General features: G+C 37.5%; 1 protein-coding gene across 1 annotated transcript in view; it reads left to right on the forward strand.

Annotated features, from left to right (window-relative positions):
• Positions 1-13,337, forward strand: part of LOC134584879 (tyrosine-protein phosphatase non-receptor type 4-like) — an 85,068-nt gene that overhangs the window by 40,511 nt on the left and 31,220 nt on the right. The window contains exons 2-9 of the mRNA XM_063440686.1: positions 799-953; positions 7,102-7,203; positions 7,805-7,847; positions 8,086-8,164; positions 9,638-9,682; positions 10,339-10,391; positions 11,752-11,872; positions 12,922-13,009. Coding sequence (XP_063296756.1) covers positions 816-953; positions 7,102-7,203; positions 7,805-7,847; positions 8,086-8,164; positions 9,638-9,682; positions 10,339-10,391; positions 11,752-11,872; positions 12,922-13,009 — 669 coding nt within the window. The 5' untranslated portion in view covers positions 799-815. The remainder of the gene's footprint in view (positions 1-798; positions 954-7,101; positions 7,204-7,804; positions 7,848-8,085; positions 8,165-9,637; positions 9,683-10,338; positions 10,392-11,751; positions 11,873-12,921; positions 13,010-13,337) is intronic.

The raw sequence follows: 13,337 nt of genomic DNA on the forward strand, positions 1-13,337 counted from the left end.
GTGTATCTATTCTAGCGAGGTGTCATTCTGTATTGTGTATCTATTCTAGCGAGGTGTCATTCTGTATTGTGTATCTATTATAGCGAGGTGTCATTCTGTATTGTGTATCTATTATAGCGAGGTGTCATTCTGTATTGTGTGTATCTATTATAGCGAGGTGTCATTCTGTATTGTGTGTATCTATTATAGCGAGGTGTCATTCTGTATTGTGTATCTATTATAGCGAGGTGTCATTCTGTATTGTGTGCATCTATTATAGCGAGGTGTCATTCTGTATTGTGTGTATCTATTATAGCGAGGTGTCATTCTGTATTGTGTATCTATTATAGCGAGGTGTCATTCTGTATTGTGTATCTATTATAGCGAGGTGTCATTCTGTATTGTGTATCTATTATAGCGAGGTGTCATTCTGTATTGTGTATCTATTATAGCGAGGTGTCATTCTGTATTGTGTGTATCTATTATAGCGAGGTGTCATTCTGTATTGTGTGTATCTATTATAGCGAGGTGTCATTCTGTATTGTGTATCTATTATAGCGAGGTGTCTTTCTGTGTGTGTTTTTTGACAAATAGCCATTTTGGAGCAATGTTCCAAAAGGGGATCAATCCGCAGGAACATTCTAATGGTTTCTATGGTGACTGCTCTGTACTTAGAACTTTGTGACAGAATTACTTGTGTGTGTGTGTGTATATGTATATGTAAGATATATGTTTACATATTTTGCTATTTGACCTATGGTCCTGTATGATACATTTTGTGGATATGTAGTTAATTCTTCATGTTTCTTTCTCTCCCAGACTTTGTGTGGACAGTAATGACCGCACGCTTTCGATTGCCTGCTGGCAGAACCTACAATGTACGCGCGTCAGAGCAGGCACGAGACAGACACAGCACAGACGTGGTCTGCCATATTCTCCTTCTGGATAACACTGTGCAAGCTTTTCGTGTAAATGTAAGTATTGAAATGTTCTCTAATCGTCACTTATTTTCTAGGGCAAACCCTGCACATCAACTCTCCTGCTTTACATGTATAATGGAAACCCACAGCATTTGATCTGCTAGGAATCCGGTCAATTCGCTGTTACTCGGACATATTATTGAGCTCACTTTAAATTAAAACATGGCTGCGGTAGCCATCTGATTCACAAGTACAATTACTAAAATTAATCTGTAGTTTGCAAATGTGCAGGTTACAGAGGGGTCAGCCTTTTATTATATTTCAATATTAATTATTATATGATTACTTCTAGAGCACCAACAAATTCTGTAGCGCTGTACAGTGTGTTTGGTAAAACCGTGGGCACCTAATGCATGTTCACTCTGCAGCTATTCATATAATGTACAAGTTACATTATCCATCTAAATTCTTCCTGCCTTGGATACAGGGTGGATAAAAATCAATGTTTTTTTTAAAAAAAAAAAAAATCAAAAAATGTTTTTTGATTTAAATCGGATTTTTTTGATTTAAATCAGATTTTGTTAAATAAAATGCTTTTTGAGGAAAATATATTACCATCCAAACATATGGTTGCAGTGTTCATTTGCAGTGCTCATTTGCAGTGCTCAGTGCTCATTTGCTGCACCTCTTAGCCAAAGACTTAAGTGTTCCAGAAATAAGCACGAATGTTGTTGAAATTGCTAAATACGTCCGTAACAATCATTTTGTGGCAGCAGCTCTGAAAAGGATGGGTGGAACCAAGCTAACGCTCCCACAAGATATTAGATGGAACTGTGGTGGGCTGTTTGGAGCAGTATATCAAGAACTGGCCTATTCTGATGACAGTTTGTGAACAAAATTGAGATAAAATAGGTGGCACTGTCACGGCCAAAATCCTTAGCATTGGGCTTAAGAGAAATGGTGAACATATGCTGAGCATTCTGAAGCTTTAAACAAAATACAAAAAAATAGCTGTTTTATTGCTGATGCTGTTGAAATTTGGAAGGAACTGAGTGAACACTTAAAAACAGGACAGAATTAAATTACAAGCATTGAACTAAAACGAATGGGACAAGTACTGTCTCCAGCTCATTTTTTGGCAAATATTGTCAATATCCAGTACCGGGGTCAAAACTTAAGTGATGAGGAAGAGGAGTTAGCTATGACAGAGAGATCGATATAACCTGTTATGAGGTATCTTAGAATTGATTTATGACGATGTCAACGCTTATAAAGTTCGGCAAATACTTGTGTATATATTTCATTCCTTATATTTAAAATCTATTGTTCCGTCCACTCAGCTTTATATACAGCTTTAATATATGTGGAATGCATATCATCAGGGAGATGGTATGCAAACGATATCCGGACCCACAGACCGGAACCGGAAGTTCATCGTGGAACGCATATGACGTTAATTGGAACACAAGCAGATTATATCCGGCGTCTAAATGAGGAACCATGATTGAAATCACCCGTAGAAATAATCACGACAACCTACGGGAAGAACCTGCCATCTATAACCAATGAGCTTAACACACAATCAAATCCACCTGGAGGATTCTTCAATCAACTTCTTTGAATCTGCACTATTTAATGGAACTTGGGGAGGGATGGGATCATGCATGCTTTTTCATTGCTGTTCATTTATATCATATCTCGAAGGAAGTCCAGTCTAACTGGACAAAACGCGTTAAAAATATAATCAACAAAAGTATAAAATATATATCTAACTAATTGTTTTATTGAAGGCATTTTTAGCCCAATAAAAGACATAATTTTTGACCTGATCCCTGACTCTGTAAGTTCCTGTGCCTGCGGAGTATCCATCCTGACCCAGTGTGGAGAGAGGACTACGGTAGCCCCTTTGAGGGCCTTGAGGCGCTTCTTGAATTTATATCTTGTGAGTGCTACCAATAACTGCAGTGCTATACATTTGTATACTGCACTTCACTATGTATTATTTATCTTTTATGTTATAGACCACCAGCTGTATCCCTATTATTGCATATATCTACCTATCTATCAGAGGTGCTACAGGGGAGGCCTCTTTGGGAAGCTGTCTTGTTTGTATTAAGCCAAGTACCATTTGTTTTCCCATTCCATTTTTTGTTTAAGGGCAACATACTTTATATACATGCATGGACAAGTATGGCAGATGGCTTTCATCGTCAATCAATCGATTTATTAAGCTAATAATTTTACAGTGAGGGGAAGAGATGGGACAATAAACTACCGATCCCACAAACCCCTGCGTTAGCATAAAACAATGGAAGAATCAGAAATCTCTAATTTGATAATTGATCATTCACAGGTTGACATTACACTCCATTCTGAGGATAATGGGTTGCTCAGTGTACTTAGTTTATTTTATTTATGTGACTGGCTAATGATGATACTTAATATTTAAGTATCCCGTCCCCCAAACACAAGGATTGGCCCAGTTTGACCCCAATGTAGTTAGGTGATCTTCATTCCCAGTGGGCAAATTAACATTGCTGTCTAATCCGTTAGCTCTTTGGTGATAACAAGACAGAGATCCGCTTCTGCAAATGTGACATTTGGGAGAGCATCAGGTGTCATTGATAGGAACGCTGCATTTCTACATACGTACATTAGTGCAGTCTAAGCACCATCTCCGCTATATCACAACGTAGTAGTTATGGTGCCAGGAGTCAGCCTGAGCACCTGTGGTACTTTTAATTTTTTTTGTAATATTGCTAAAGTGTAAATTCCCGTTCTGTGATACCAATTTTGTCCAAGTTTGAACACCATTCTTTGTCTGTGAGTGGACCAGAGTGTTGCTGGGATGTGCACGTGAATTTTATTTTTTTGTTTTTAAGTTATGCTAAAGTTGTATTTTCACAAATCTCGTTAACCATACAGCTTTTCCGAATTAACACATTGATACAACTGTCCAATGTGACACATTATAATGCTGAAGCAGAAAACCGTTTAATATTTAGTGATACATACATCAATGAATAGAGGAGTGTTACACAAGAGGGAAGGGGATAGGAGAACACTAATTTAGGATTGTACGGTCAATCCTTGATTTCCAGCCGTGGTCAACAATGTTACAACTTTTAGCAATTCACGTTATTGATCCAACTCCTCACTTAATTAGATATATCATCCAAATTACTTCTACGGGTGCAACTCACAAGACTTCTCTTGCTGCTCTAGGAGGTCTGCTAATGCATTTTATTTCATATAGTCGCCATGCCTCTTTCCACAATGTACTTCCATAATCATGTTTATGGGTTTGTTTCAGACTTTCCATAAGCATTTGGACTGTTGGTATCACAGTTGAGACCCATTTCAATGCTAGCAAGGTCTATCAAATTCTCAAGTAGAATGTAACATTTTATTTTCTGAGCTCTGTGTAACGAACGCTGGCATTTCGTTTACTCGTTAATTCGTATGCTCCCGAACTGCTAGGTACTTAGTGAATATTGCCAGCAGTTCAAGGCGCTGATTCGTACGTCCCCCAAGAATCAAATACAGCATACAGTAAATCCAGTGATTCGTCAGACGCATACCCAAACATCCGCCTAGACTAGATGAAGGGTACAAAAGGAATGTTTTATTCAGTCCAGATTGCCTGCTTTTATGAAAGTCAAGGGTACATTATACACGCACACATAAACTCCCACAACACACCCACTAAATTCCTGAGTCACAATGACATAAAATACAAAATATGAAAAGTACATAATACACCTAAATCGTATATGGACGCCATAAATATCAAATGGGGGTAGCCTGAATCTGAGCACCCAAGTTGTCCAAATAGCGCTCAGATCCCACGAATACAGCTGAATCACCACCGGGGTAAAGTTTGGACCGACCTCTCACGAGGAGCTTGCACAAAACAGTTTCACAGGTAGTGGTCGGTCAATTTCGGGAGTACCAAACCGAACAAAACCACGAATGGTTCCCCTGGCTCATAGGTAGCGTTTGCTCACCGGGTTTGCTCAAACAAACCTACCGAACAGCGCTCTCCTGGCTTGCCTGTGAAAAAAAGCAGGAGTTCGTGAAGTTGACCAGTGTTCGCGGAGTCGATTGTCCGACTTGGAGTTCCAGACACTCGACGACCAAGTCCCGCTGCCTCTTTTCGTGCGTTTTTTTCCAGCACGTGTTGTTTGGCTATACGAACGGAGGCTAAACAGGGAGAGCGCTAATTCCTGCGGTTTTCTTTGAGCTTCATGAGCCAGGGGCGTGGTCGGTGTTCGGTAGATTGATCTACCGAACCGAAAAAGTTAAGTTTGTGAACCAAAGGGTGTAGTTTTCTTCACACTCTGCTTGTATGATTCTATCTGGCAGTTACTGCTTGCCAGCTTAGTACAGTGCCAACAAATACGGGAAATTGTTCCTGTGTCGTTCAAGCACCTTCATAATTTATTAGACTTATTTGGGCAAACATTGGCAGAGAAGGTGGGTACCAGATACCACCTGTAGAGGTGTGCTTGGTATTTTAATGCATGCGTGTCCCTGGAAAGTGTTACGTTGTGTTAGTGAGCTAATAAGCTTATTATTTAGAATCTGCTTAAGAGTCAACGTGTAATATATGTCTTAATGCAGCAGGCAAGGTCACAGCTGCCGGTGACTGTCACGTCTTTGGCAATAGCTCTACATACCTCGGTTCGTATCATCTCAAGCTTTTAGTTTAGAAGCAGTAGGGTCTTCTTTCCCAAGATCCCCGTAGAGGTTTATAACACATATACAGACTGCATGATTGATGATTATGAGAACGCAGAACTTACATCTACATCTTTCTTCTATGTTTTACTTTGCAATTTATTTACTTAGATAGGCGACATTCATTAAAGGGAACATTTCATTACTTTACTTTAACTGACACCCACAATAGGCACTGAGGGATAATTAAACTGGCCTCTGACCCGACACTGCCATATCTACCGGTATGTAGGTGTCATACTATTATAACGCCCACTCATGGGCACTTGTTTGTCCCGCCCAAAGTGTAAAAGGATTGGCATTGCTTGAAGACACGTCCGCAAACAGGGCAGCCATCGGCAGTGAAATATGTCTGAACAATACTGCTCTAGGCAGCCCTAAAACCCTGGATTACTTCTCAAGAGACCAGCCCACACCTTAACCATTTCAACACACTGTAATGGTTGTGGTGCTTGCTATAAGTACTCCTTAAGAGTACTAACTGTTAAATCTGACGTGGTATTGGGAGATCCCTGCACAGCATTGTACACTGAAATTTAGAGAAGAATGTTATCAATGCGACAAGGGATTTTATTTCTGTTTTCCATTTTAGTATAAGCATATTCTAAATTATGATGTTTGGGTATGTCACTTTAGGTGAAGTCAAAGTTATGTTTCTTTACAATTTTTGCTTTGTGCAGAACTGTCTAATTCAGGCTGCAAGGAATAGGGCATACAAGGTGATCTGATTTTAAATTGCTATAAATGCTTGCTAATCAGGAATATTGGTTTCTGTTTTAAAAGGGAACTGTGTCTTTCTAGATGTGTAATACTATAATTATCTCTTATATATAACAAATATCTGCACGTTATTAAAAAAAATAAACTCACACCTCTTTATAGTGGAGCTGGGTGCCTCCATTCCTGTCAATCATTGTTATAAACTTTTGTCATTTGCACCTTGCATACAGAGTCATTTTCCAAATGTTTAATACAATCATTTTTTTTTTTTTTATATAAACCATGAAAAGGGTCAAGATAAGTTGGAACATTTTCAATATTTGTATTGAATGGTGTAAATTTCCACTGGGAAATTAACTTTAAAATATGGTTCAAGTCATGTTTGAGGAAGAGGAAGCGACCCAAGCTCAAGAAACTGATAAAACATTTTTTTAGGAAAGTAACAATTCTATGAGACACGATGTCTATATTTCTTTGCAACTATTTTACAATAAACCATGAAGTAGGATCAGTAAGTTAGTTGTACGGTCTCATCAGTGAACAAGGCATTTCTGTCCCCCTCCAGTGGCGAGCCGTGACGACTTATGCTTGGGAATCCTTGGTTTAGTGAATTACAGTTTGTACCCTCTGTTAACCCCGTGTTGTGAAAAGGAATAATTGCTGCTTTATCTTCTTGTTTTATCTAGCAGAGTGTAAACCTTTTGATATTGTAAATCCTGTTTTTATTTTTTGTATCTTTCAGAAACACGACCATGGACATGTTCTGCTAGGATTAGTGTTTAAGTTTCTTGATTTGACAGAGAGAGACTATTTTGGATTGCAGATTGATTCCTGTGAGAACCCTGTAAGGATGTCTTCCTGCTTTTTCCTAATGTTATTTAACGTGTAAGAATCGTAATTGGCATGGGTGAAAGAGTTTGTGCCAGCACCGCTACAATGCACAGCTTATACAAATTGGAACCCAACTTTGGCTTTTGTTAAGTAATTTCCTGCTGTGCTGTGTTGATGCATCACTCTTGGGCCCCTAAACTTGTGTGACTCATGCAGTCACCATACGTTTGTAAATAGTTGATCCATTCAGTCCGTCCTATTTCCCGTCTGCCTAAAACCTACCTACAGGTAATTTGGTTCATCTTTTTCTTGGCCCAAATATCGTTTAAGTGGCATTTTCTCTACTACTGTTGATGTTGTCTTATTCCCCATATCCATCAGATTCCACAATCTACATGTTACGATATCATCTGTCCAGCTTCCAATCATGATGTTTGTTTGTAGCGCTCTCTTATGCAGATTAGTTATTGCTCGGCCCTCATTGACCTTAAATAAACTAATTTCTATGTGCCTTAAAGATGTTACTTTAACAACTGATGATATTATTTATCAGCCGTTTACTGTGCATATATATATATAAATTCATTATGAATGTGACTTTTTTTTTGTTTTAGCGGTGGCTAGACCCAAATAAACCCATCAGAAAGCAGCTTAAGAGTAAGTAAATTGTTCTCTGTCTTGTCCAGTGCTTGGGTTCAGCTTTGTGCGCTATGTTTTGTCCTGCAAGTTTTGTTTTTCATTGTTACATGTTTTTTGATCTTTGTTGCCTGTTTTTCAATCCTTTTTGTGTTTGTTTTATTCCTTCTGTGTTTTTTTTTTTGTATTTTATATTTTCCTTTTTGTATAGGTCTTATATTCTTGTGTTTGTTTTATTCCTTGTTGTGTGTTTTTGTAGGGGGATCTCCTCACAGCTTGAACTTCAGAGTCAAGTTTTTTGTCTCTGACCCAAGCAAACTGCAGGAGGAATATACAAGGTAGGACCAGTTACTTAGAAAGGTCTTTATTTTGCTAACTGTCTGAGACATGACCTTGTACATGTAACAGTATGAAACAAAAGTTTGAATGATAATTATAACTCCCTTTCTGATATGATGGTAACAGTGATGTGGATTGTGATACTATTTTGCAGAATATTGTTATTTATGGTATGTGACTCAGTCTGGCTCGCTACCAATAAAGATAACATGGGATTGTATCTTTATTGAATTTTGGAACATTAGATAAAATGTTTTCACTGTCAAGGCCAGCGCATGTCATAGACACTCAGTTTACAATGCACATGGAATCATGAAAAGACTGGTTTTAAAATGTTATCTAAAGTTATTTGACCAAAATAATTTATTATGAGTTTATTATAACATTATGAGCCCTTAGCGCAAATAACTTGGTGACATTGTCCATAGATATGCAATAATGTAATATATAACAATCTCAATGTCATTACCATTGGCAGATACATCCTTTAAAGATGGCTACCTCACAGAGCAAGAGTGAAAATAGCAAGTCACTTATACAGCATTTACGCATTACAAAATAATACACACACAATATAAATACGTATAATCATTTATTTTTAATAGTAATAAATGACAGTCTTTCTTTAAGCCACCGGCCCTAGTCCATTTGATTGTGAAATATTGTGATTGCTGCAGTTCAGTTGCAGAGTTTAAGCCTATCAATATAATGAATTGTTTATATAATGAGGAACCATATAATAAATCTCCCATATAAGAAGGTGTGTCCAATAGCTTAAAGTGATTCATAATAAAACGGCAGCTCTAAAGTACACATGTGGGAATACCCTCTTTCCCACTCACCAAATACATTAAATATAGAGCAGATTGTAACTGTTACACATGTGCGTACAGATAATAACGAGATGCACTCACATGGACAGGAGCCTAGACTTAATCTGCACAATAAATTTAGGCTCCTGTCCATGTGAGTGCATTTAGCTATTATCTGTACGCACATGTGTAACCGTTACAATCTGCACTATATTTGTTTTGTATTTTTTCTTTTATATATTCGGTGTCTTTCCTGTTGTTTCCTATCAAAAGGGTAAACGATTTTGGCACCAGCATCTTACTATTTTTGTACAAGTTTACCATTTATATCACCTGTATAATGTGTGTGTATATATAATGAGTCTTGAGATGTATAGAAAAAAACTGCAGGTCAGTTACAATGACAGCAGGTTTATCTTATGACAGAAACGATTTATGGTGACAACTCAACAGTTTTACTTCAGAAATGTGTACCTTTTAACATAAATTCAGACTTTCGTCAACATTCGTAGGGCTAAGAAATAACAGAATCCTATAGGGAGCAAGCCCTGTCCCCACTAGATCCCTCTCTGCAAAAGCACCTTGTAGTCAAGCAATTTGATTGATTTATATTCATCAGATTCAGCACAGAACGTTTGACTAACCAGCCTCTCTCTTCAGGTACCAGTACTTTCTTCAGATAAAACAAGACATTCTAACAGGCAGGTAAGACAAACTTGTAAATGGCACAATTCCTTAACGCCCCATGAGAGATTGGCAGTTAATTGTAGTTAACCTCATTTCTCAGCTGGATTGTAAATGTACAGATAATGTTCGGAAGTCTCTGTAACATTTTATAATAAAATGGCGTGCCACACATGTTCTTTATTAGACTTACTGAATCTATCCATCTTTAAAAGATATGTTGATGTATGTATAGAATAAATAAAAATAGTGCAATTCATTATGAAACATACAATCTGATCTGTGCATTGTGAGAGGCAAAGTGCATGCACATGTATAGATAACCTATTATTCTTTTATTTAATATTTGAGATTCTATCAATATTAACAGAACAAAGTAAAAATGGTTTCTAATGCTTATTGGCAAAGATCTGTTCTGTCTGCTGTGGTTGATTGCATAAAGAATATCGTATATATTGACAGTAGTGAATTGGACCCAAACCTGAAATTGAAGTGACAGACACATTCTGCATTTACTGATCATTTTGCTAGTACTGTGTATGGATGAAATATTTTACTTCTCCAAAGTCTGTGTTCTATACTAGTCACACTTGTAATGACTAATGTCTGGTTGATGGTAATAAGAATATATATTTATTTTTTCCATGCATCTGTTTGTTCTTTCTTTTTCTGTACAGATTGCCCTGCCCTTACAATACTGCAGTGCTATTGGCTTCTTATGCAGTTCAGTGTAAGTATAAATATCAAGTGTCAGTAGCCGTTAATTGGATTGGGATTTTCCAAGAATTCAGTGTGACTGGTTCGTGTTCTTTATCATTCTTTTAAATTATTAAGGAATATTCTCTTCATTTTTCTTATTGAAAATTAAAAAAATGTCATACACTATAGCCCATATGTGTATTATTTTGAATACATACATTAGGCTGTGTGTACACCATGCTCACAGCACAAACAATCCACAGTGGCCCACACACCCGCGTCTGCCCATTTGCTATCAGAATAATACATATACATATCGGCTATATTACATCATCTCTTATTTTCAAAAATGATAACCCAATCATGGCACTTTTCCTTGACTTAAAAATATATCTCTTATTTATTTTTTATTTAAATCTACTGCATCGTTTGCTCTGTGTATGATGGTGTAGCGGTTTGTGGCTATTTTCATTAACACATCTCGTTTCCTGAGCAGGAAGCTGTGTTAGGACAAAAGTGGAAAATGAGGGTGAAAAAGAGAATTGCTTCCCACAGCCTGCTTATAAATAACATGTTTGGATTAAATTATACCGCTCATGTTAGCTGCTCCTGGGTTTCTTCAATAAACAGATTCACTGGGATCTTGTCCTCTGTATGTATTCATTTACAATTAGAATCTTGCAGAACGTTGGCTTTTGCTTCTGTCTGTTGACAGCAGCTGCCTGCAGGGAAATCCCCTTGTTTTCTTTTGGGTGATCATCTTGGCTTGATGCTGGGCATACTCACAGCTGCTTTCCTCTGGGCTCTTGTTGGATGTATTTTTATGCACTGGTTACGTAGTTTGGTCCTTTTTGCTTTTAACCCCTTAAGGACCAAGCTTCTGGAATAAAAGGGAATCATGACATGTTACACATGTCATGTGTCCTTAAAGGGTTAAAGAAACAAATAAAGTGAAAATAAAAAAAGATAATTTTAGTATGTATTTAATTTTCTAAATAATAATTACAATGCTACCTGGCTTTTTATCCCCCCTCCCCTCTCCTTTCCCCCTACAGTGATATTGTGATTTAAAACAATTGTATTTTAATTGTAAGATTTTGAAGTTCACACAATGTTAATGGCAGTGTAGGGAGATGACCATAGATTGGAAGAATCAGACTAACGTAAGTGGTGAGCTACATGGCTGGTATGACTAAAAAAATCACCTAATATTTCCACATAATTCTCAATATGTCATTTGTGGAATGCATGCTGTGGGTCATATGAGTGGTTTTGCAGATGAGTGATGGTTGCCCTGTCACACGTGTGGTGTACATACCTGTGCCATGGTTTGTCTCTGGTATAGGATACACGCTGTCGTTAATAACCTTTTTTCTTTTTCTCTTTTGAAGCTGAACTAGGAGACTACAGCAATTCAGATCACCTGCCTGGCTATCTCGGAGATTTCTCATTCATCCCAATCCAACCAGAAGACTTTGAGAAAGAAATTGCAAAATTGCATCAACAGCACACGTAACTTCCCCTAAATTATTGTTATAGTGGCTACATATTCTGCAGTGCTTTATAATTTTACATTGTGGATGTTTAATGTCCAGTAACTTAAAAAAAAATAAAACGTTACAAATAAAGGTTAAGAGGGTTCTGGCTGAATGAGCTTACAATCTAGGATACCCTAAAGCTGAAATTTGAAAGGAATGTTTCTGTACCTGCGGATTAAGCATTTACAGGCCTTTTTTAAATGCTCACGGATTTCCTGCCTATTAAACATGCAGATACACAGCTTTCACAGAACAGTTATTTGTGGTAATAATTAACCATGTTCTTGCCTTGGACATTGGTTAATGCATTTGATTTACCTATGTTCTAGTTTAAAATGTATATTTACTTAATTGAGCGAGCAATGATTTCAAGTATGTACCCTCTCTTCTTTTACTCAGTAATTGAAGTATAATTTGCTGCAGCAAGCACGTTTTGTTGACTATGAGCCACTTAATAATTTGATTACCAACACCAGAATTTCCCCTCACCTTATATGAAGGTGTGTTAATGTAGATTTCAGGGTGAAGTGCAGAAAATCACTGTTGGCTGATCCATGCACTCTATCGACCACAGGCTGTTTGCGGTTATAACTCCAGAAAGCAATGGATTTAAAAATCATTTAATAATGTCTTCATAGTCAATCAGGAGAAGCAACAGTACAGGGAGGATCACCACACCTGTCGGTTCTAATTTTACTTTTCCATGATGTTATCTGCTGAAACCTGCTGATTATTATTATTCATACTTTGCACATTTTGTGAATGATTTTTGGGCATTTTAATAAGTTTTTAGCTACTGCAGTCCATTGTTTGCATTCAGGGGTATGGAGTATTACGGTATTTCTACCATTTCTGAGTTTGTAGTTTGCGAGACCAAACAAGCTGTAGCTCTCAATGCCTATGTTTAGGACAAGTGGGTAGTGGTAGTGATTGTTATCCTGGCTGTATTGTAGCTGGAGTTAAAGTATCGCTGAAGGATTAACAGGCTTTTCTTTCCTAAATGCCTGCTTTATCTTTCTTCAGAGGCCTGACACCGGCAGAGGCAGAATTCACTTATCTCAACACCGCACGGACATTAGAACTTTATGGTGTCGAATTGCACTATGCTCGGGTAAGTGATTGCTTATGTTTTTATTTTTTTTTGTGAATTATCCACTCAATCCTCATCTCACACGTTTCCCCTAAAACAAGCAGTATTCGTACAGGCACAATGATGAGAAGTAAATATATTCTATTTTACTGAATATCATCCATAAAATATGTAACATTGAGCGCAGGTTCAATGCGATAAAATGTGCAAGCTGACTGCTAATTTATCCGCAGTATATGTGTTAAAGGAGGCAATTTTGTGGGGAAAAATGTTTACCGGTTTATCCTTATTCATTGATCCCTCTGATCAGCCATTATGGAATATGGGCTGTCTCTGATCAGCCATTATG

This window comes from Pelobates fuscus, unplaced genomic scaffold (assembly GCF_036172605.1).
Source record: "Pelobates fuscus isolate aPelFus1 unplaced genomic scaffold, aPelFus1.pri scaffold_33, whole genome shotgun sequence".
Lineage (NCBI taxonomy): Eukaryota > Metazoa > Chordata > Amphibia > Anura > Pelobatidae > Pelobates > Pelobates fuscus.